Consider the following 25,308-nt stretch of genomic DNA (forward strand, 5'->3'; position numbering starts at 1 on the left):
TTTTTTTTTTTTAAAGATTTATTTATTTATTATATGTAAGTACACTGTAGCTGTCTTCAGACACTCCAGAAGAGGGCACCAGATCTTATTATGGATGGTCGTGAGCCACCATGTGGTTGCTGGGATTTGAACTCTGGACCTTTGGAAGAGCAGTCGGGTGCTCTTACCCACTGAGCCATCTCACCCTGTTAGAACTTTCAAGACAGTTTGCTATAGAAATGTTTTCTCCCGTAGACTTAACCTGGTTTACTCACAGGTGGCTGCTTTCACAATGCTTCTAATTCACCTGTAAAGCAGTTTGTGCATTGTTAACACCACAGTTGCTTTATGCATTACCTGTTTGGAATACTGTACATGTTCTCACGCTTGTCAGTTTGCACAGCTGCAGCCTCATATCAGTTGAACTGGAATCTGTAAACAGCGAAAATTATGGTAATTTCTCTATGGAGCATATGTGTATATTTATTTGATGTGTCTGTGAATTTCAGATGTCACTTGAGTCTGTGTATTTGTTTTACATTACAGGCACGGGAGATATTATTGCTGTCATGATAACAGAATTGAGGGGTAAGGATATTTTGAGTTATCTGGAGAAAAACATCTCTGTACAAATGACAATAGCTGTTGGAACTCGAATGCCGCCAAAGAACTTCAGCCGTGGCTCTCTACTCTTCGTGTCAATCTCCTTTATTGTTTTGATGATTATTTCTTCAGCGTGGCTCATATTCTACTTCATTCAGAAGATCAGGTACACAAATGCTCGTGACAGGAACCAGGTGAGCTAACCAGTACTCTGACCAGCCATAATCCATGAGGATCTTGTGATAATACTTCTTTACGTCATGTATTTAAAAACAAGATCAACAACAACAAGATACATGCCAAGTATGGTGCTGTACCCTGTAATACCTGCACTTGGGGCTTTGAGGCCAGATGGACTATGCAGGAGTCCCAGAGCTTTACAGACCAGATTATAGCCAGATTCTATCTCAGCTTTAAAAAGAAATGAAAGAAAATGTTGTTTTACATAATCCCACTGTAACTATCACAGTTAGTAAATGAATGTTCTTCAATACATTTCCTGACCTATAGGCTCTATCAGGTTCTCCAGAACTGCTCAGACGTATCCTTAAAGGCAATGAAACCCCAGATTAGTTAGGCCAGAATGTGTGTTACATTCAGTTGTGCTGATACTGGCATCTCAGAAGAGCACAGGTCCGTGTCCTGTATCTTGTGGTTTTGGTCAAGGTTGTCTGCATTTTGTCAGCATCACCAGCTCCTTTAAGCATTAGGGTAGTGGTAACCTTGCTCTGATTTATTGAAGCAATAGAAATCCATTTCCCTAGTGATTGTATCTCGCCCAACTGTAGTGAATATCACAGCACAGATCCACGGCTGTAATGGGTCCTGTTTAATTTGTGCTCATGGACATGTGTGCTTCTGTTCAACTCCATTACATGCAGATTCATGTACTCACCACAAAAGCTGTAGGCCAGGTTTTTTTGTAAGGAAAGGGTCCAATATTCTCTCATAGCCAGAGACTCTCCCTTCCCCTAATCCTTCAGCACCACTAACTTAATCCTCATCTGGTGCCATTTCAAGAGTGTTGAGTAGACAGAGTGTACTTCAGCTGGAGAGCTGTGTTTCTTCTTTGTTCAGCAGAGTTCCCTTGAAGTTCTTCCAAGCTGTACACATCAGTAATTTTCTTTTTATTGCTGAGTAGTATTCCATGGTATAGATGTACTATAATTTACTTAGTTAGCTATTCACTCATTGAAGGATAGCTGAATAATTTTCAGCTTGGGAGTCTAATAACTCAGCTATGATGTTCATGTACTGGTTTTTGTCTGACCATGAGTTTTCATTTCCCTTGAATAAAAGTATAATACTGAATAAATAAATGTTTAATTCAGTTTTGTTGTTGTTGTTGTTGTTGTTTTTAAAGTGTGCCCTTTTCCAGTGTGTGGCTGCTCTAGTTTCTCCACATTTCTAGGCCAAAGCCCTAGTCGGGCCTTCCTCCTTGGCAGGAATGGTAGTATGTGCTAGCTTAAAAAGAAGTTGAAGATTTGGATTTATTATTATTGACATGATTTGATAGAATAACATTTCTTTTGTGATTATAATGTGCATTTCTCCCATTGTCACCTATATGAACATGTGTGTGTGTGTGTGTGTGTGTGTGTGTGTGTGTGTGTTATGTCCACTGAACGCAAGTTTGTGGGTACAGAAATGTAGTTTCATGTCTTCATACTTGTATAGCAGGCACCGTGCTGACAGCCATCTCCCTACCCTGAGCATATTTTCAAGTGCTTCAGTGAAAGGTCGTAAGTCTCTTCTCTGCTTTCTTCCTGGATTCTTTGTCTTTTACTGTTGAGGGTTTTTAAATCCATGTCTCTGTGCACCACATGCACACAGTGACCTCGGAAAACAGGGAGAGTGTCAGATACCCTGGGGCTGGAGGTACAGGCAGGTGCGAACTACCATATGGATGCTAGGAATCAAACCAAGGTTCTCTGGAAGAGCAGCCAGTGCTCTTAACCACTCCTTACCATTGAGTTTTTAGACGCTTTATGTATTTAGATATGATATTTGCTATGTCCGATAATGTGCTTTCAAATACGTTTGTCTATTCAGTCACTTTAATAGTCTTGAAAAACAAATTGTTAAGGATTTTCTAATTTTGATAAAGTTTAATATGTGAATTTTTTCTCTTCTAATGCACATATTTTGTGCTACACATTTCTCTCAGCACTTTTTAGCTCTCCCTAACAGGTCTTGTCACATGCTTTCATTCAGTTGTGTGTTCTCCTGCCTCAGGCCCCCAAGTGCCGGGAAGATAGCATGCACCAGCATGCTCAGTCAGCCTGGTATATTTTTTCATTTAACACTTCTTCGACCTGTGTATTAAGAACTGCCTTGTTTCCAGTTTAGAGTCTGCTGTGAGGTAGAACTAATGGTGCTTAATTTGCTTGTGTTATGATCAGAGAAATTCTGGTTTTAGTTCTTTCTAATTTTTAGACTTGCTTATGACCAAAGGTGTAGTTATCTTGGTGTTTTATGTATACAGAAGAATATGTGTGTTGTGCCAATGCGGGCACGTACTAGAGATGTCCGACCAGTGCACTCAGCTTGCTCGTGTGAGCAGCAAGGCTTGGAAGATCACCGTCCTTCCCACTGACTGAGAGCAGTGCCAGGGAGGGAGGAGGAGTAGAATTTCCTCTTTGGCACCTGACTGGAATGAAGCAGACACTGCTCTGGAGTTTTCCTGACATGAGTCCACTCTTCCGGGTACCGGGCTTCTCTTGGCTGTGGCTGTTCCTGTAGGCAGTTCCCAGCTGAAGACTTCTGCAGATGGAGCAGAAAGGAAACTAGAGACCTCAACACCGGCATCTATTCAAGGCCAAAGCCCTAGACGGGCCTTCCTCCTTAGCAGGAATGGTAGTATGTGCTAGCTTAAAAAGAAATTTTAGATTTGGATTTATTATTATTAAATACCATATGAATAATAAATAATTTTATTATAATATGTCATATGGGACACCAAAAGTAGGATAATCAGGAGTTCTTCTGAAAACATTTTAATCAGAAGTCCAATGATAATTAATGTTAGACCTGAATGAGGCACATCCAAAGGCCTTTGAAAAACTCAGGGTAGTGATAGGAGCCTGGTACTTGATGATTGTGCTTTAATTAGCGCCCTTGGTAGGTCCTGTCTGTGGTGAAGGAGTAAAAGCTCAGCATCCACACGGGCCACAGCGGGCACTTGTCCTAGCATTTGTTGCAGCTCCTTTCAAAGCATCCCTCTCCAGACGATCCTTCAGTAGAAAATGATGTTCCGACCTTTTTTCCTCTTTCCGTTTTCCCTAAGGTTGAGAAATGCTTGATGAAATTTTTATGTGGCTTAAAAAGCTTAGCTTATTAAAGTTTAATGTGAAGGTGGCAGTAGCTCAACTGGTTGGAATCTTAGGCTATTTTAAAAAAGAAGCCTGAGGTATTAGCAAAGAAAAACCTGGGTTGAAAGAAAAACCTCACAGAATGCCATCTTGATGCTGGCTGCTCAGAAGGACCACATATGCTGAGTAACTTCCCAGCATTGGGTAGTAGTTACACTGAAGATCGTTTCACATGTGGCATGAAAATCAAGTGGTTTTCCTTTGAGTTTACTGCTGAGTCTATATAGTGTCCTCCTGATAAACCATCACAAACTTAAGAATTGTGTTAATAACATGATGATATGCAAATTTCCACCTACTTACTTTTTGTGTGTATCTATCTGTATACACACACCCTCCTACATGCATGTGGAGGTCATTGCACAGCTCTCAGTTCTAGGCATTAATCTCATATCAGGCTTGCACAAGAACACCTTTACCCACTAACTTGCAGGCCTGACTTAAACCTTTGACTCCTTCGGGGAGAGTTATTTTTATACCTAGTTGTAGATGTTTGGTGCTTTTATATTGAAAGTTTAATGGATATTTTTTGAGAGATGTAAATTTTTTAAAATATGATTAATATTGTACCCTTTGTATTTAGTCACTGTAACAAAATAACTGATAAAAACAGAGAAAGATTTTTGTCTCACAGCTCCAGAGATTTAAGTCCCATGGTCACCAGGTTCCATTGCCTTTAGGCCTGTGGTAAAGAAGAGACTTGGAGGAAGAACATGACAGGGAGAGCCACTTTCATCATGGCAAGCAGAGAGGAGAGACAGGCAGGGCATGGACATGCTGCCCTTCAAGCCAGGTGTGGTCGTATACACTTGGAGACAGAAGTGGTTATTCAAGGTTATCCTTGTCTATGTAATGAGTTTGAGACCAGCCTGAGCTGTGTGAGACTTTATCTCAGAAGAAGAGAGAAAAAGATACCCTTCACCTCCTAGTGCCCCCTTTCTCCAGTTAAGCCCTGCCTTCTACACTCACTGTCTCTCAGTAGTCTGTCAGAGTCTGTTCATCAGTGCACTGACTGGGTCAGAGCCTTGATAACCTCATCCTCGGCAGAGAGCCCACCATAGGCACCAGAGCTGTGCAGAACTAATTTTCTAGGCTTCTCTCAGTCCACTCAAGTCGTCAAGGTTAAACAGCAGTCTTTCATCCTAAAGCAGGTACATTTGATTCCTAAAGCAGAAATAAGATGTAATAAGCCAGATATAACTGATTTTTTACAAGTTAATAGTCTCCTAAAGTTTAAAATATCTTCTTAGGAAAATGTTTTCTATAACATGCATATAAATTATAAAATATTTAAACTTGTAAAGCTTCTTTAATCTGTATGTACAGTATTTCTGGTTTTGTCAGTGCCTTACAGTTACTGAAATAATTTTTTATTGCCCAGTTTTACCTTAGTATCAAGTTAAGAATGTATTTGCATGCCTGATATAGAAACATACAGAATTAAGCTGGGCGTGGTGGTGCACATCTTTAATTCCAGCACTCAAAAAATAGAGGCAGTTGGATCTTTGAATCCAAAGTCAGCCTGGTCTACAAAGTAAGTTCCAGGACAGCTAGGACTACACAGGGAAATCATGTCTTCAAAAACAAAACACAAAAAAAAACCTAAAAATTTTATATATATTGAATTTCCCTGCATCAAGAAAGCTAATGCTTTACACTTACACAGTTAGTCTTTAAAATGACAGGGTTACTGCTTCCTAAAGTGGATTTTCACATGGTAAATGAATTTGTTTATTATGTTTTTCAGGGATACACAATTTCTGAAAAACTGGGAAAGTACATATTTTGAGCTAAACAGTGTTATATGTCATTTGTTTTAGATTCTGCAAATACTCAGATTCCTTCTTTTATTAATGATCAGTATATGTAAATAAATAGCACTGTCCATAGAGAGACCGCATACCTTTTCAGTTGTTATACAACAGTTTAAGATTTCATTTTTTTTTTCCTGCCTTTAAGATCAAGGTGTTTTGAAGACATTCATTGTAAATCCTTATAGCAAAGAGCTTGCTTGGAGTGTCACACTGAGTCAGTGCAAATAGAGTGAGCTTCTGTCCTTTCGAGAAGGCAGACAGGTGTAATCCAGGGCCTGCATGATAGAAACCAGGTTTGTAGGCAGTTGTTCTTGGTGAGTCATAGACACCTCACAGAGGATGGAATGATGTCTGAGCTGAATTTCATTTCAGAGAGAGAATAAGGCTTAAGAATCCCATCAGACAGATTAAGGGAAGTGATCATTTTCCACAGAGAACAGAAGAGGTGAATAGCAGGATATTAAGAGTGAAGGAAAGGGAAGCGAGGCCTGCAAACCAGTGTTAGATGGGTAAATAGATAATGGTGGGGTTCAAGCACAGGCTTAGGAGTTTGGGTTTTATCCTCTAAGGAGTAAGGGGTCAGTCAAGCTTTTCTAAAGGTACAGTAATACTAAACCAGAATGGTAAGGCCCAGGTTCGATGAGAGACCTTGTCTCAAGATGGAGAGTAAGACAGAAGCTGCCTAATGTCACCTTTGGCATGAATATACATACATACACAAGCACATCTGCACACATGTATATAACATACACAAATTACATACATGATAAATAAGTAAAACAAATAGAGAGCATCTTAAAATGAAATGCATATATTTAAAATGATACTCAGCCTCCTTCATGGCTTAGATGTATGATAAGATATTGAAATAGCACTTCCTATTGTGCCATTTGCCAAAGAAATCTAAAATTTGATGACATACTTTTGTGGTGATGTTATAGAGAAAATTCTTGTAGGTTGATAATGGTTCTTTCAAGGAGGCAATTTATAATGCCTAGTCTAATTACATAAGTGATTATCCTTTGTCCTAACCTCACACCAGACTAGTAGTCTAACAGGATCGTACATTTACAGAAGAGAAAAATGGTAGCTGTGCCAGGTGGTGGTGGCCCTCAGGAGGCAGAGACATACAGATCTCTCAGTTCCAGGACATCCAGGGCTACACAGAGAAACCCTGTCTCAGGAAAAAACAAAACAAACAAACAAAAAATGTAGCTGTACTAGTCTGACCATTCTAGTGTTGCTTATGATAACAAAACTTTAATTGATCAACTCTCCAGCAGTAGAGATCTGGTTGCTAAAGTAGTGCTCTGCATAGTCAATATTGAGTGATTTGGACTCATCCATTACTGGAAATGTGAAAAGAGCACTGGTGGTCACTGTGTGCGTCTATAGAGTGATCTCTTGGGTGTATTGTTAAGGTAAAAGCAAGCTACAGAGACTTGACCTGTGTAGTTGTAGATAGAGAGAGGCTATGAAAATGCATTCATATGTATGGACATACACAGCATATATACTACATCTGTGTATACTTAACATGTATGTTTAATTTCAAAATGAAATTATTTAAGGATAAAACAGTAAATATTATTTGGGGATGAAAGGAAACAGTATGGAAGACACTGTAATTTAAACTTCCTGTACTTCATTTCATGGCTCTGAATTTGGAATCACATGTTTTGATAATGCATTGATTGCCAGAGTGAAGGGAAGGTAGTGTGATGCCATATATTTGTAGTCCAGCTACTCAGGAGACTGAAGCAGGAGGATTGCTTTGAGCCCAGAAGTTTGAGCCCAGGTCAGCTTGGGAAACATAAATGTATAAGTAAAAATTAAAAATAAATGTAAACAAATAACTCTATTTGAAATGGTGGCACAATTGCAGAGAGAAGTTATTCAGAGAATCTGTATCATATAATAATTCATTCTCTGGGAATTGTATACAATTTATTCTGATCATATTGACCCCATAGTCCTGTCTAGATCCACCCTTCCACTTCCAACTTCATATCTTCTAAATAACCTGTGTCCAGTTTGTGCCTGTTAGAGCCATCCAGCAGAGCATGGTTGACTTACCAGGGACCACATCCTTACAAAAACTGACTCTCCTTCACCCAGAGCCAGCAGCTTGTCAAAATCTCCTCAGCCAGGAGCGAGGGACCACGAACCCTTTCCCTCTCCACCCTCTCCATCTTCTCCACCCTCTCTACCCTCTCCACCCTCTCCACCCTCTCCATCCTCTCCATGCTCGAACATCGGCTTCCTTGATCTTGTACAAACAACCATAGCTGCTGTGAATTCATGAATATGAGTCCTGTTATGCCCAGAAGACACTTTTTAAAAAAGATTTATTTCTTTTTATTTTATGTATGGGGGTGTTTCTCTCTCTCTCTCTCTCTCTCTCTCTCTCTCTCTCTCTCTCTCTCTCTCTCTCTGTGTGTGTGTGTGTGTGTGTGTGTGTATGTAACCAGGGTTACTGATGACTATAAACCACTGTGTGAATTAACTTGGGTCTTCTGCAAGAGCAGCAAGTATTCTTAACTGATGGGCTGTCTCTGCTGATCCAATGGAACTTTTTTTTAGTAGTACGTTTCTTTTGGAGTATAGTCTAAAGATTTATTTTAAAGTCTTAAGTTTCAATCTGTAGTTTTTTTGTTTTTAATGTTTTTTTTGAAACAGGGTTTCTCTGTATAGCCCTGGCTGTCCTGAAACTCACTTTGTAGACCAGGCTGGCCTTGAACTTAGAAATCTGCCTTCCTCTGCCTCCCAAGTGCTGGAATTAAAGGCGTGCGCCACCATGCCCGGCTTCAATCTGTAGTCTTAATTGTTAGCAGTAGTAGGAAAAAAACACAATTAATGAAAATAAAAATCAGACTTGTAAGCTAGGTGGTGGTAGCACACACCTTTAATCCCCATTCTTGGGAGGCAGATTTCTGAGTTCGAGGCCAGTCTGGTCTACAGAGCAAGTTCCAGGACAGCCAGGGCTACACAGAAATAATGATGATGATGATGATGATGATGACGATGATGATGATGATGATGATGATGATGATGATAGGAATTCAGGGTTTTCAGGGCTCAGGAAATGACTCAGTGGAAAAGTACATGCTATGCATGCATGAGGACTGTCTTGGGATCCAGAGCACCTACATAAAATGCCTGTAACCTCAGCACTGAGAAGAAAGACAGGTAGATCCCCTAGCTCACTGGCTAGCCAGTCTAGGCAGTTAGTGAGCTCCATGTTCTATGAGACTCTCTTCCCAAAACAAAGAGTGAAAGAAGACTTCCAGCATCAACCTCTGGCCTACACAGGCATACACAGACACAAAGAGAGCAAAACCTGTGAGAATTTTGGAATAAAAGGAAAATAAAAATTATGGAAACTGAGAAATCGTGGTTCCCAGGACACACTCCTGAGAGGGCCTCAGTGGAGTGAGGTAGGCTTCTTCATTTGAGAAGGCTGAGCTAAAAGGCCAGGGAGAACAGGATGGCCAGCATTCATGCAAGACAGCAATGGAATGGGTAAGCCTAGGGAGAAAAGCCCAGAGAGCTGACCTGGTCCCAGCATGCTGCATACATGAAAGGGTTCTGATAGGCTGAACAGGACAGGGATATGGGGGTCACTTAACGTAGACTTCTGGAAATGGTCCATATCCAGAACTAAATTATCACTTTGTCTCTCCAAAGCCTGCTCTCCCTACATCTTCATGACATTACATGGTGATTAGGTTTTCTTCTCTACGCTGCCCAGGCCCTAAGTCACAGGATCACCCAACCTGCCTCATGCCTAACCCAGGAGTTTTCTCAGAAAAATGAATCCTAACTGTACATTCTAAGAAGGAATTGAAAAAACTATTCCAGGTGCTAACAAGATAGCTCAGCATAAAGGCCCGTTGATCAGAGTTCAGTCCTTGGAATTGATAAAATGATCTTCAGATTTAAAGGAATCCCCATTAAACTCCCAAATGTCAGTCCTTACTGAAATGGCCAGAGAAAGCCACCATAATATTCATACAAAATATCAAGAGAGCCCAGATATCCAAAACAATAATTTTAAAAAAGGATCAAAGGTCTCCAACTTTGTGATTTGAAACTTATTGCAGAGCTAGATCTGTGTGATGCTGGTATAAAATATAAAAAGTATATTAATATAGTGCTGTTGTAATGTGTATAATATAAGAACTTGTGGAAGTTTGGCCAGATGACTTTCAGCATGAGCACTGAGATTGCTTGATCCTCAATCGTGGTGCTGGAGAAATCTGAGGTCCACAAACAAAAGCATGAGATTCTTGAACTGTACATGAAAATTAAAATGAACCAAGCCTTACACATAAGATCCATAAAGTCTTTAATACCAGGACAGCAGGATTTTTGATTTGACGTTGATTCTTGGATAATATAACCAGAAGCACAGATAATAAAAGTAAAAGTGATAGTGTTAGATTATGTTAAAATCAAAGATTCCTCTACAACAAAGGATACAACGAACAAACTAGAAATGCATCCTTGAAATGTAATGAAATTGTAACTTGTAGATTTTATAAAGCATTAAAGCACTATAAATGAAGAACTCCTACATTTCATTAACAAAAAAATGATTTTAAAAAAGGCAAAAGATGAAAAGAAATTTCTCCAAAGAGAGTATGAAAATGGTCAATAGACAGATGAAAGATGCTCAGCCATCATTAATTAGGAAAGTATAAATGAAAAAGTCGTGTTGAAGAATCACTTCATACCTATCAGGATGCTTAAGACAGGGAGAGGGAGAGAGTTGGGGAGGGAGGAGGAGAGAGAAGAACAGCAGAAAATAACAACTGCTGGCATGGGTACAAGGAATGAAACTGGTACATTGCCAGTAAATAAGTAAATTGATAAATAAGTAGTGGATGTACTATGGAAATATGTGTAATGTTTCTACAAATGGTAGACATTAGCAGGAATTCAGATATATTTTTGGTAGCAGCATAATAAACATTAGTCAGAAAGTTGAGGCAGCTCCAGAGTTTATCTGCACATGAAAAGATGAATAAAATGTGATATGAGCACATGTCTGTAACTCTAGTACTTGCAAAGCTTAGGCAGAGATTGTCAAATGTGATATCCGCATAGACTATGTAGCAAGAGCCTTTGTCAAGAAAATGTATATACACACAAGTGGAATGTCATTCCACTTCAGAAAGGAAAGAAGTTCTGAGGCATGCTGCCACAGCAGTGAGCCTTGGTAAGCACTGTGCAGAATGAAGTATGCTGGTCACAAATCCTATGCGGTTCTTCCGTAAGCTCCCTAGAATACAGAAAGTCATAATACTGATTACCAAGAGCTTTGGGAGTAAGATTGGATGTAGCCACAGATATACTTAGTTCACTGAGCCACAAATGTTTAAGATGGTAAATTTCATGCTACGTACATGTTGATCACAATTTTTAATTTTTTTTTTTTTTTTTTTTTTTTTGNTTTTTCGAGACAGGGTTTCTGTATAGCTCTGGCTGTCCTGGTACTCACTTGGTAGACCAGGCTGGCCTCGAACTCAGAAATCCGCCTGCCTCTGCCTCCCGAGTGCTGAGATTAAAGGCCTGCGCCACCAGGCCCGGCTACAATTTTTAATTTTTAAAAAATGTGAAATGGGGTTACAGTATTTTGTTGATTTTTTATAGAATTTGAAGAAGCAGAAGGAGTGGTGTTGATAGCACAAAAGAGGAAGAATGACAGTGCACTGGCAGCATGGTGGTTCATGCCAGGATCTTAGCAGCTGGGGCGCTGAGGCCAAGTGATTGCACGAAATTAAGGCCAGGCTGGCTACTTGTAAATTTCATGTCAGCCTTGAATATAGAGTGAGACCTTCTCTCACATGTGATTGGGTGAGGCAGAGGAACTATATATATTTTTTAAAAAGCACAGTGATGTAACTGGTTAAAAATATGCATTAACCCTAAAGCAACTACTAGAATAATAGGATAAAGAATTACATAACTGAGGTCATTGAGGAGGCTCAGTCCTTAAAGGCATTTGCTGTACAAGCCTTATGCCTGGAGTTCAGTCCCATGTATACATAAACAAAATTAATCAAAGAAAGAACTGTAAGTGTTATAATTGTGCCCAGCAGAGAAGAAGAAAAGGACATGGAGTACGAAGCAAGTTTTAGGTGGATAGACTTACAGATAAAAAAAAGAAGATCCAGTAACCCTGGGATCTGAAATACTCGGTATAAACACGTCGGTTGAAAGCAGGGATTAAAATAATGGATTTTTTTTTTTAAAGCAACTATCTATGTGCTGCCTACTAAAAAATTTAAATATAAAAATGCATGGGCTAAGGAGGTATTTCAGAAGCATGGCTTGTATAAATAAGTGAGAAAATGCAAATATATAAAAAGACTTGAATGAGCCATACCTTAGAACACAAATGAAAATAAACCTTAAGTGGTTACATTAATGCCAGTGTAAAATTCAAAGCAGAGCTGTCACTGGGTGTGATGGTTTGTATATGCTTGGCCTAGTAAGTGGCACTATTTGGAGGTGTAGCCTTGTTGGAATAGGTATGGCCTTGTTGGAGGAAGTGTGTCACTGTGGGTGTAGGCTTTAAGACCCTGGTTGTAACTAACTGCCTGGAAACCAGTCTTCTAGAGGCCATCAGATGAAGATGTAGAACTCTCAGCTCCTCTTGCACCATGCCTTCCTGGGACTTGGTTTGTCCCAAGTTGACCTTGAACTCAGAGATCTGCTTGCTTCAGACTCTTGGGATTAAAGGTGTGCTAAGGCCCTGGCCTGGGCCTAAGCGTTTCATGGCCACTATGCCTCAAGATCTCCATGTCAAGATCCAGGTCAGAAGCCTGTGTCTTCCAACCTTAAGATCTGGATCACAGGTGTGTCTTCCATTTCTGGATTGTAGTTCATTCCAGATGTAGTCAAGTTGACAACCAGGAACAGCTATCACACTGGAGATCAAAGTTACTCTTAATAAAGCAATCATTTAAACAAGAAGATGTAACAATCTTAAATGCTTGGTAACCGAGATTTACAAATGGGAGGTGAGAAGTGCTGACCTGCACTGAGGGAAGACCCCAGAGGCTTCTCAGTGACTGAAGGACACACAGCGAAAGAGCAGCCAATTACATGCCAAGTACTTACATGCTAGCGAATTTAGCATGGTTGACATTCGTAGAGAACTCCATTCAACAAAAGCAGAATAAACATTCTAGGCCATAGAATAAGAGTCTAATTTCCACAGAATAGAATGTGTTCACTGAGTGCTTGGAATTAAATCGATAGCAGGAACCTCAGGCGCCCTCAAATATGTCAGAATTAACCCAGGGTCGTGGGAAGTCAAAAAAGAAAATGAGAGACAGCCCATGAAAATTAAAGCAGGACGTGAAAACAAACTGTTCTGTCCATGGGTTTTCCATGTGTTTTTAAATGAATATCAGATGTGACCCTTATATGTATACAGTTTAAGCCCATTATATTTCTAAAAGGGCTGCTTTTATTTTTCAAGTATGATAGATAAGACTTGGGCCAAAAGAAACTTGAAAAACATAGCAGCTAAATACTATTTAGACTTTATATCCTGATTCATACAAGCCAACTATCAAAAGACATTCTGGGGACTTAAGAGATGGTTTGCCAATTAAGAGTACTTGCTGCTGCTCTTCCAAAGGACCAAAGTTTGGTTCTGAACACCCATATGGGGAGGCTCACAACCTCCTGCAACTCTGTTGAACTTGGTTCTGGGCTCAGAAAGCATAGACACCTAGCATACATTCACACAGACACATATATAAATAAAAAATAAAAGTAAATCTTAAAAACATTTTAAAGAGAAGATATTCTGTAAAGATTTGAAGCATATAGTTTCAGTAGGAGACAACATTGATGAAGGGTTGTTAATTATAAAGTAGGACAGTACCATCAAACAAAAGCCCCTGTCAGAGATGCATAATGAAACCCAGATGAAATGACAAGTTGATATAAGACACTTTGAAATCCTTAAAATACGGGGGGATTGTTATATGAACTTACAAGCAAAATATTGATAGTTAAACCATTCTGGGGCTGGTGAAATGGCTCAGTGGGTAAGAGCACCAGACTGCTCTTCCAAAGGTCCTGAGTTCAAATCCCAGCAACCACATGGTGGCTCATAACCACCTGTAACAAGATCTGACGCCCCCTTCTGGAGTGTCTGAAGACAGCTACAGTGTAATTACATATAATAAATAAATAAAGCTTTAAAAAAAAAAAACCATTCTGATAGATACGAAAATGTTCATTAAATTATGTTATTTTGTATTTTACTCTGATGCTCTTCTGTTTTTGTTTTCTTTTTCAATCCTTACAAAACAGTATGAGGTCTCCATTGGTTTTCTTTCCCCTCCCCATTCGTTCAGGTTTCATTGTTGTTGTTGTTATTGTTTTTAAAGATTTATTTATTTATTATATGTAAGTATACTGTAGCTGTCTTCAGACACTCCAGAAAAGGGCGTCAGATCTCATTACGGATGGTTGTGAGCCATCACCATGTGGTTGCTGGGATTTGAACTCAGGACCTTTGGTAGAACAGTCAGTGCTCTTAACCGTTGAACCATCTCTCCAGCCCTGTTTTTGTTTTTTTGGGTTTTTTTTGTTTCGTTTCGTTTTGTTTTGTTTAATGTGCCTCTGCTCAGTTTAAAATACAGTTGTATTTAGAGTGGCTGTCTAAGACAGTCTCCGTTTCTATCTGTCATCCCATGTGAATTCAGACTCCCAAAACATTCTGATTCTCCTGTTTAACTTACTAACTTTTCCAAGCCTTAGCTCTGGCACCCCTCCCTCAAAGCCTTCCCGGGCATGCTTTCCTAGTCCTGACCCGTCTCCCACCACCACATGAGGAGTAGTCTTTGGTCATTTCCTAAGTTCAGGTGGCTTCTTAATGCTGCAGATTCACTGTCATGTTGTCCTTGGGTTGTTGATGTCCAGCATTGCTATTTGTGTCTGTCAATGTTGGATAAGTACAATTTTCGATATTATCTGAAGTAAGCCTAGCATTCACCCTTTGCTAAGATCACAAGAGTATATTGTGAACTGAACCAGGAGTAGACTTGATGCTGTGTCTGTTTTCAGTGCAGTAGTGATAACTTAGTGGGATTTGGAGGTTTCTTTTGCTGTTAGAGCCCTCTGGGAAAGCCTCAGGCAAGAATGAGAGCCCTAAAGTACCCTGATAACATGGCCTCCCACAGTAGACAGAAACAGAAGGAGCTATACACGGATTCGTCTCACCAAATGCACTTTTTATTCAACTAGAATGTAAAATCGATGGTATAGCTGCCAGTTTTCTGAATTTTTACAACTTTTTCAGAAGGCACTTACATAATATGGCAGAAGTGGTCTAGAATAATAGACATCATACCTTTAATTATTTAAAGATCATGTACTCCTTTAGCATCACATACTAAAATGAGGGCTATTATTCAGAGATCTTCCATTTAATGTCTTTTTATTTTTCATTTTCTTAGCGTCGTCTTGGAGACGCAGCCAAGAAAGCCATCAGTAAATTGACAACTAGAACGGTGAAAAAGGGCGATAAGGTACAGTAATGAAATTACTTTCCTCTTGGAAGTCCCACTCACGCTTTGCCCGTCTGGAAAGCCTTCGGGTAGTCTCTCGGCTTTCCTGCACTTGTGGAGCTCCCTGCTAGCATCAGTGGCTTCTTGCAGTTAGTGCCGGCTGCTCCTCTGAAGTTTTCTGCTAGTAAAGCCTAGCGCACATCTTCCAAGACTCCTAATGAGACAAACTGCACATAAATAGCCAACAGAGATACAGTCTCTTCTGTTTCCTAAGACTGCCACATCTGTTTTGGGTTTTGTTTCTTCCCAGCTATGTGAAGACTTTAAAACCTTCATTTCTAGGGTGTCTCAGTTAACGAGGATTAGAAAGAACATTTTGTCCGTGTTGGACCTAAAGCTTAAGGGGACCAAGTCAAAGAGATGATAACAAATAACAGCTGAAGCCTTTCATCACGTTTCTGTCAGAATTCAAATCCCAAATTGCATCTTAGTGTTAGTTTCTACGTTCAGTATATTCAAACTTGCCATGAATTAAAAAAAAAAGAAAAGAAAAGAAAAGAAAAGAAAGAAAGCTCTAAAGGTAAAAAACCAAGACTGTGCCATCCCACGCCCTGTGCTGATATTTTAGCAGAGAGCTCTGGTAGGAGGATTTTGTGTGATTCTCTGTTTTCTTTGTTTTGACACATTCTTTCTTTTACTATTTTTATTCCCATGCCTTTGAATACTGGAGCCTGTTGTCTTCAAACAGCTCCAGAGGTAGAAATATTCTCACTGGGTGTCATTGCACACTAGGGAAGGAAAAGACACTTGCAGAAAATAGAGGCTGCCTCAAGACAGCTGCATTTAACCTAGACCAGTCCCTGGTAAAAACACTTATGGCTTGGCCAGCTGCTATTAATTAGAAATTTCCTGAATTTGGTACAGCCTACTGTATCATTTTCTACCTGTCCCCAGTATCAAATAATCTTTCCTGTGATTATTAAAACTAATACATTTTTTGTGCCCCTCCATCTGCCAAAGGTTGACCATATGGCCATGGCTTAGGTTATTGGCATACTTTGTTTTAAGGCCTAGTGGAACCCTGCTCAGGCCAGAGAATGAAGGAAGTTAATTAACCTGGTGACCAAACAACTGGCTGGCCTTTCCTGATTCTTGATAAATACCCATGATTGAGTTAAACTACTAACTGCCCCAAATCTGTGACCAGAGCACAATTCTTATACCTGAGTTAGGACTGTAACATAGGAGTCTACTGAACACTCCACATCATTTGTAACAGCCTTAGGAATTGATCAGCTACATGAGCATCTTGATGAGGACCTAGATTTTTTTTTAGATTGTAACAGTGGAATCTATTGACAGTAGGTAGTTATAGAAGAAATGGGGTACACACATGATAATCCAAAACGACCCTTTATGAACTCTGTGGAAAAATTAGAGCTCCTGCTTATTGTAAGACATATCATAAATAGAGTTAGTATGAATTATATGATTGACTCATATGAAATTTGGATCAACATCCTTAAGCAAGTAAAAACTTCTATTTTCAGTTCCTTTCCCTTTATAGCCACCCCCTCATGGTAGTGTGTTCTCAGTTGGGTTGTCTGTAGCTCTGTGTGTCCATGTTCCTCAGCTCTTGTGCTTTTGTTTCAGGAAACAGACCCAGACTTCGATCACTGTGCAGTCTGCATAGAAAGCTATAAGCAGAATGATGTTGTTCGGGTTCTCCCCTGCAAGTATGTCAGCTTTCTTTGTTTGAAAGGAATGGTGTTAATGTTTCCCTTCCAGAGTGAGTATCTGCTTGCTCCTGAAAAACTGCCTGACCAGGCTAAGGACCAAATGCTGATAATGGGAGGTCTTGGTCAACTCTGACCAGAGTTCCTCTAAGAATTGTTTGCCTAAGAAGGAATTGCTTGTATAAGAAAACATGACAACATTCAGGCATATCATAACCTAAGAGTCTGTATTCAGTAACCCTCCCGGGCTAGGCTGTAGCTTGGAGACAGAGCAGTTGCCTACCTAGCATGTCCCAGTTGTGAGTGTAATCCCTAGTACAGCCAAGAAAGACCCAAAACAAAACAAACACCATGTTTCTTTCCATCTCAAGACAGAGTTCCTTACAAAGCCCTTTCATGAGTCATCCTCCACTTGCTGTGGGTTCCACAGTGGTAGGGACCTGAGTTATGCAGGATGAAAGAACTGCCATTTGTCTTGTAGCTGCTCAGAGCCAGTACACTACTCTGTGCCGATAGCATTTACTCTTTTCTAATTCCCACAACAATCCAGAGTGGTTGTTCCCTCTTATTGATATTGGCTAGTTTTTTATACTGCGGCAAAGTATCTGACGTGGCTACTGAAGAAAAGGTTTGTTCTCCGTGGGACCTCCTGTTGGTTTAACCTCTGGTGAGGATGGTAGGCAGCAGCGTACATGCTGCTTTTATATCAGCCTCATGAGAACCACCTAGGAGTCCCATAGGAAATACCCATACGCTACAATGTCCTTAGGACCTTCTAGGTCCCATTCCCCAGGAGTTCTGCAACCTACGACAGTACCACCCTGATGACCAGAGTTTCACCACAGTAGACCTGGAAGCAACACTCAGACTATACTCAAACCATAGCAGAATTGCCCAGTGAAGGATAGTGAAGCCAGCAGTAGATTTCAGCTTTATAAAATCAAATATGGCAGAGCCAGTAAAAGGGACTGGACTCTCTTTAGGATCATTCCTTACATAATCTCTAGCTAGCTAGCTCGCTCCTTCTCTCCCTCCCTTCTCCTTTTCTCTCTCTTCCTCCCTTTGTTTGAGATATATCCCCGGCATTCTTTTCACTGTAAGACAGGATCTCATTACATTGCCCAGGCTGCTTGAACTTGCCAAACTCATACTTCAGCTTCCCATGTAGCTATGGTTACAGACTCACCATCAGACTGGGCTATGTGAATTTCCTTCATGGGCTATGTGAATTTCCTTCATAAGCGTGGTGATTTCTACCATGGTTCTGTACAAAGCTGGGGAATGTGAAATCCCAAGATGCACTGTCTGGGTGTAAAATGTAAAATCCCCTACTAAGAAGCCTAACCCATAGATTTACTTTCTTTTCTTATCTCACAAAAAGATCCTCACATGGTTCTGCCTCGTGAACTTGTGACTGGATAAACTACTTGTACGCAGTTGTGTCTCCATGAGGCTAACTGTCCTCTTCTCCTTACCCAGAAAATAACATTTTTGTGCCTTAGGAAACATACAAAATAGATTACTTTGTTTTTGTTTTATTTTGTTTTTTAAATCCTGGATCTCTAGAAGATTCCTGTATACAGAAATAGAAAAAGAAATAGTAAGCATTTTAATTCTAAGTTATATAAAGGAAAATCTTACCAAGCTCAGTGCAAGCAAACCTGTGGAAAATTGTGTACTGACCAGTTTTCTTCATTCAGTTATCTAAAATCTAAGTGTGTAAGGCTGAAGAAAATACATTTACAAAGAAAGTCAGGAAAAGAATCTGTGGGTTGCATTAGAAGTCAGTCGGCAATTGTCTGCTTTTGATCAGGAAATTGAGCAATAAGACATTGCTTGTCTTCTATCCCTACCCAGGAACCCCTGAACCTAGCTGGTACCTGAAGTAGGAAAAAAAAAGTCATTCGTGGTTATTACTAAAATGAAAGTGTCTTCCTCAAGGGAGTCTGATCCTAAAATAGATGACTCTGGGCTGCTTGCTCTCATTCTTGCCATCCCTATAAAGCCTTGGTTTTTCCAGATTCCTTCTGAGTGCTTGTTCTCTCCCCTCCCCCACCCTCCCTCCTCCTTCCCCATCTCTAACACAGAGCTTTTTCAGCCTGACTCCCTATCAGATCCATGTGAGATTTTTATAAAGATCCAAAGTGGAGCCCCACCATATATCTTTATTTTAGTAAGTCCCTGAGTGATCCTGATACCACAGGGTCACACTCCCTGCTGAGGACTACGTCTTGTGGGCCCTTAACTGTTACTGCAAAAGGAGACAGCGGCTTAGCCTTTGTTTGTGAGCTTTTTAAAAGAGTATAATTTTGGCAAACTTGAGGGAATTTCTTTACAGTCCACTTGTAGCACCATCTCTTTCACTGTCTGTCCTTACTTTATGCCAGATGTGCAACCACTGCCTGTGTCCATTCTCCACGTTACTTCCCAGCCAGCTGCTCTCTTACATCCCCGTAACAACAGCCCACCCCCAGGCACAGTAAAAATTAACTTTTCCCATTGAGCAACCTTCTGTGACAGCCTTTGACCCGTGTGTGGTTTCTCAGCCTTGGCACTGCTGACATTTAGATCAGATAAGTCTTTGTCTGAAGGAGAAGGCAGGGAGAGCTGTTGTGTACACCACAGGGCATTTAGCATTGTCCTTAACCCATCTACTACTCCCTGAATGTCTCCTGATGAAAGTCACTAACCTAGGATATGGCCACCCAGGAAGTTCTTCTTACCCCAGATCTTCCCCCCAGCTTCTTGTTTGCTGTCAGTGTCTCTGGTACCTGTGGTAATTTCACCTGGTGTCCCTGCTCAGTGTCTTCCCACTTGGAATCCCCTGCCTGTTTTATCTTTCTGTCCTTCGGCCCTGAGCCTTCCATGGATCTCTTCATCTCATGTGGCTAAGCACTTTTGCCCCTCACTGTCTTCCACCTGGTCTTTGAACAGACTGGACAGATAGCAGTCCCACCCCTGGCTAGATGCCAAGTGCTAACCAGAGCCATTCTCCTATCCTAATTGGCCTTTCCTATTTATCACAGCAGGGTCTCCTTAAACACCTCCCTAACTCCTTTGTTCTCATTCTTGGCCTAGTGAGCTTCATAGAGAGAAGAGTTGATGGAATTCCTCAACTTCCTATCACCAGGCCTCCAGCATGTCTGCCTCTGTGCCCCCCCCCCCTTTGGCACCTCCTAGGACGGAAGAGGCAGCTCAGTTCTGGTCCAGTGCTGCTATTTCTACCTGGGTCTTTGTCTACCACCTCTTTCCCTTCCGAGGGGACCTTGCTGTATTGACTGACTGTTCCCTCAGCTTTGTTCTGTCTCTGCTCATCAGCATCTAATCATACTCAAGCCTTTGAGACTCTAGTTTGTTTTAAATCCATCTCTTACCCATACTGCCCTGCAGCCAACTTTTGGTAGAATCGATGTTCACTGTCTCTCCTCAGTTGGAGGAAGACAGCAAGATGCTTATGTCTGTCTGTCCTTCATTTTTAACAAGCCTATTCTGAACCAGACTTTTCTCTATAGATACCAAACCTCTTGTGAATTGCTTTGTCACATGACCTTTTCTTTTTCTCCTCTGCTGCACTAATTCATTGTAGACAGATGGCAGTCGGCATTTCTTTGGGGACCTCCTGCTTCTGTCAGTTGATTACAGTTGATCATCTTTTGGATGTTAGCCATCATGGCTTCAAAACTGAAAAAGTCACCTTATTTAAAGGTTAGCCACAAGATTTGAGGAGGTAAAAATACCAAGAAAGAGAGTGCTGCAGCTGAAGAGGTCTGCTGGAGCTAAAACAGGCAGGATGCTGGCTGGTTGCTGGCTAGGGAGTTGCTGCAGCCACCCCCACCACAGAGGGAGGTTGGCTTAAACAGTGTCAGCCAGTCCTGGCTGGGGAAGGACTTCTTGACTCTGACCTTTAATAATCCTAGATCCTTTTATGTTTGCCAGGTCCTTACCAGGGCACCCAGAGCCTGCAGAGCTGTGAAAACAACTCACCTCCAATGTGCACGCCGCCCCTCACCCCAGCCCTGCTGCTTTTTGGCCTCTCTATTCTGGTCCCTGAGGAGTAGGGGAAGAGGCCCTGCATTTCAGTGTTGCAGGCTTTGTTCCTTCCATATTCTCATTTCTCATTTTGTATCTCACAGCATTTCTTGTAGAAATAAAGGGCATGGTGGAAGCTCTGATACATCAGTTCACTGTTCTCTACACATCTCAATCCACTACTTCACCCCTCTCTGCTACTGAGTGTATTTTTATTACAAGAGTTTTTCAAGATAGTGAGGAAGGGCTGCTTTTCAAGTTGTGGCCCCTGTGGTGCACCTCTGGCTAGTTGGAGGGCACCAGGATGGATGTGCTGGGGCCTGAGGCTCATTATAAGAGTGTTCTTTGCCAATTACTGGGATGCTATGTGATCATTGAGGTCACTTTGCCAGTTTACTAAAGCTTTTATCTCTCCACCCTTAGAGCTTCTCAGAATATTTCAGGGACAGTTTCTCCTGTGCTTCAGACAGCCTTGTAAGGTGATCAAACCTGCCTTCCCTATTCTCCCACCCCACGGTCTTTAGGAGAGACAGCTAAGAGGCAAGAACAGTGGTGGGTGGGCCAAGGCTCCAGAAACTTAGTAGCTAAGCTTTGCCCAGAGAAACTTTGTCTTGAGAAACCAGAGGGGGGGATATTATAATAATAATAACAACAACAGTACAACAACAACAACAATTTTTAAGAGAAACAACAACAGCAGCAGCTTTGTTCTGTTCTGTTCTGTTTTGTGCTCCATTATAGCCCATCTTGGCACAGCTGAGACCTGCTGAACAGTAGCTGTGGATGGCCCTCATAAGGGCTTAGACCTCAGAAACCCTTGTCCTTCTCTGGAACATGCTCTTTTGTCCACACAAGTAATAACAAGCAGACACAATACCTTGTATTCTATAAATTTAGCTCTCCCTACAATTGATGTTTTTCTGGCCTAAAACCTCTCAAAAGAGACATTCAAGGCTGAGAGTGCCCTGTCTGAAAGGTTTGGAATAGACTGATGAGTCTGTAGACCTCAAGATCTTTATTCTGGGCTTCAAAGAAATGGGTATAAGACCATTGAGTGGAAACTGGATCAGCATATCCTATCGGCTGAAATTGTCATATTTATCCTAGTAAAATTTTCTAGACCATCTTTTTAAATCAAAACTGCATTTTTAACAGTAACTAAACATTAAATTATAAGTTAACAATTAAGGCTTTAAAGATATGTTGGCCCAATTTGCTATCTCTCAAGTTGTCTTGTATTCCAGTCTCGGATTACGACATGTTCTACAACTGTATCTGTTGATGACCCCTTCCTGTCAGCACAGCACTTCAGCTTCCCTCCCTATGATGGGCGGCAGCTTCTTTAAGTTCTTGTGCCAGGGTGCTGGAGCTTCATCTCTGCCTGCCCTCCTTTTCTCCAGACTTCCCACGTGAAAAAGGTCTTAGGCAAAGAATACAGACCCTCCCTGGGTGGGTGACAGAAATCGGGAGGATGTGACTTTCTGCTCTCCTGAGTAGAAGATGTCATCCACCCCCCACTTCCCCAGTCTTTAGCCCTTTAACATTTCAACTGAGAATTGCAACTGTGATCTTATTCTTAAATACAGTTTACCACCTTGAAACAGTTCTAACTGCCCTGGGACTTTTACCAATATTAAGTATAGGTTGAGTTCCATAAAACTGACATTTAATAGAGTACTCTTGATTCAGCTGTGACTTAATATCTTTGTGGAATTCAACGTGAGCTATTTTCCTGAAATATAGCTTCTTTATAAAGTCTGGTTATCTTTATTCTTAATAGATTTTTTTTTTTTAGATTTCCTCAAGTCTTCTTTAGTGGCATGAAAAGGCAAGCCGGGGCAGCGTAGTTTATGCCTGTAGTCCCAGCTACTCTGGGGTCGCTTGAGCTTGGGACCACCCTGGGCAACACAGCAAGACCATTACAACACAAAACACAGCCCACTCACTCTCATTACACTGTGCTCTTACCACATGAGATTGGGTACAGGAGAGTTTCTGTAAATTGTGTTTTATTTACCCCCACTATTTATCTCTTCAGTGTTGAAAATCCCTTAAAGCAGAAAAAAAACTAAACATTCTAAATTTTCCCATGTTGATATAGGAGTTCCTCCCTGTGTAGTTTATGACGTAATTCTCTGTTCCTTTCTAGGCATGTTTTCCACAAATCCTGTGTGGATCCCTGGCTTAGTGAACACTGTACCTGTCCTATGTGCAAACTTAATATTTTGAAAGCCCTAGGAATTGTGGTATGTTCTCTGATTGTCACTAATTTTGTGCAATATCATATCCATGTATAATATAATATAACTAACAGAAGCCATGACCAGATTTCATTAGAATACACGAGCTCTCTTCACCACTTAGACCCTATTGGTGCAACAGTGCCCCTGTTCCAGATGACTTCCAAGCTCTAAGCTACCTTTGGGAATGCTCCAAGAGAAGATAAGTAACTGTCTACTTTGAAAAGTGTGCTTCTGGCTGAGGGTGCACAAAAGGAATAGAAACCTGTGGCTCAGTGGTCATTTTTCTCACATTTGGCATAATATGAAACGATGTCACATTCTGCCCTCTTAAGCTTGCCTTTCATGTCTTTGGGTGTCAGTAACTAGCAGGCAGTGAAAGCAGATGGTGACCAAAAAGCCCCTAGAGAACCTTGACACCTTGACAGGTGTGTCAGCCAAGTGTGCTGCAGTGAGGTCAGTGTGACAGGTGCCCGAGCAGTGTGGTGAGAGTGTTGATGACTTTCTTGCACTCCTTAAGAAAGGCATACAGGAGCCAGGTGGTGGTGGTGCACTCCTCTAAGCTCAGCACTGAATAAGCAAAGGCAGGTGGGTCTTTGTGAGTTCAAGGTCAGCCTAGTTTACAGAGAGAGTTCAGGACAGACAGGGCTGCACAGAGAAACCCTGTCTTAGGAAAAAGAAAAGGAAAAGAAAGGAAAGGAGAAGAAGGTATTTAGGGGTGGAGAGATAGCTCAGCCATTAAAGGTTGAGGCTTACAACAAAAATGTCGACAGAAGTATAAATCTATGGTATACTTTTTTTTTAATTTTTTATTTTTTTTGGTTTTTCGAGACAGGGTTTNTCTGTGTAGCCCTGGCTGTCCTGGAACTCACTTTGTAGACCAGGCTGGCCTCGAACTCAAAAATCCGTCTGCCTCTGCCTCTGCCTCCCGAGTACTGGGATTAAAGGCATGCACCACCACGCCTGGCTGGTATACTTTTAATAATAATAAAAAAAAAAAACCTAAGTCTTTCAACATGGCTAACTGTTCTCTAAAAGTCAAGCCATCCTCCTGTGAGACTAGTTTAACAGAAACTCTCTCACATGGCCAACACATGGAAGTATTAACTCGTCCTCTGTCCATTTTTCAAGTTTTATTTATCTTTATGTATATGAATACACTGTAGCTGTCTGCAGACACACCAGAAGAGGGCACTGTATCCCATTACAGATCCACCATGAGCCACCATATGGTTGCTGGAAATTCTTGAAGGGCTGCCAGTGCTCTTAACCACTGAGCCGTCTCTCCAGCCCTCCTGTGTCCATTTTTATTGGAGCCTTCTGGAATAAATGGTAGCTGTTATGGTTCTTTGGATATGACACTACTCTAAGGATCACCTCTTAGATTGTGTTTTTTATTTTGTTTTAAATAGAGCTTTGGGAGGCTCTAAAACAGAATTCTTTTGCCCTAGAAGCCATAGGTCCTGGGTCGTGGCTGTCCCTGCTGTGAGCCATCTTTCTGAAGTCTGCCTTTCCTGTGCTGTCTACTGCAGGCAGGAGCAGCCTCTTACTCTTGTGTTAGTGTCACACCCACTGCACACAGGTAGACGGTTGGCTGGCTGGCGTACTTGGGCCGTTTACAACCTGAGCTTTGATCTGCTCTTGCTTGGTCTGTGCTTTGTTTTTAAAGGTAGAAGTTTTGTTTTGTTTTGTTTTGTTTTTCTTAACTAGGTACCAAATAAATGGAACATTTTAGAGAAGTTACAGAATAAACGAGGTATTCTGTTAACTGCTACCCCTCAACAATAGCATTCAATGTTAAACTAAGATAATGAACTAAATTTTCAAACTGCAAGTTTTCTAGCTTTGTACACGATATTAGCCTCCCTCTGCCTTGTGAGTGGTCACAATAGTTTCTTTTGCCAAGCTACAGTGGCCAGTTTGGAGCTATGAATTTTTGTTTTCCTTTGTACCATTACGGGGTTGAGGGGCCAGCTGATTATTTGAGGGTTGTTTCTTAA

General features: G+C 41.0%; 1 protein-coding gene across 3 annotated transcripts in view; it reads left to right on the forward strand.

The window, feature by feature from the left end:
• Rnf130 (ring finger protein 130) overlaps positions 1-25,308 on the forward strand; it is a 96,408-nt gene that overhangs the window by 46,312 nt on the left and 24,788 nt on the right. For all 3 annotated transcript variants that reach the window (XM_021212917.2, XM_021212919.2, XM_021212918.2), the window contains exons 3-6: positions 526-776; positions 15,253-15,324; positions 16,957-17,039; positions 23,218-23,314. In XM_021212917.2, the coding sequence (XP_021068576.1) occupies positions 526-776; positions 15,253-15,324; positions 16,957-17,039; positions 23,218-23,314 (503 nt within the window). The remainder of the gene's footprint in view (positions 1-525; positions 777-15,252; positions 15,325-16,956; positions 17,040-23,217; positions 23,315-25,308) is intronic.

This window comes from Mus pahari, chromosome 14, assembly GCF_900095145.1.
Source record: "Mus pahari chromosome 14, PAHARI_EIJ_v1.1, whole genome shotgun sequence".
In the NCBI taxonomy this organism is placed as follows: Eukaryota; Metazoa; Chordata; class Mammalia; order Rodentia; family Muridae; genus Mus; species Mus pahari.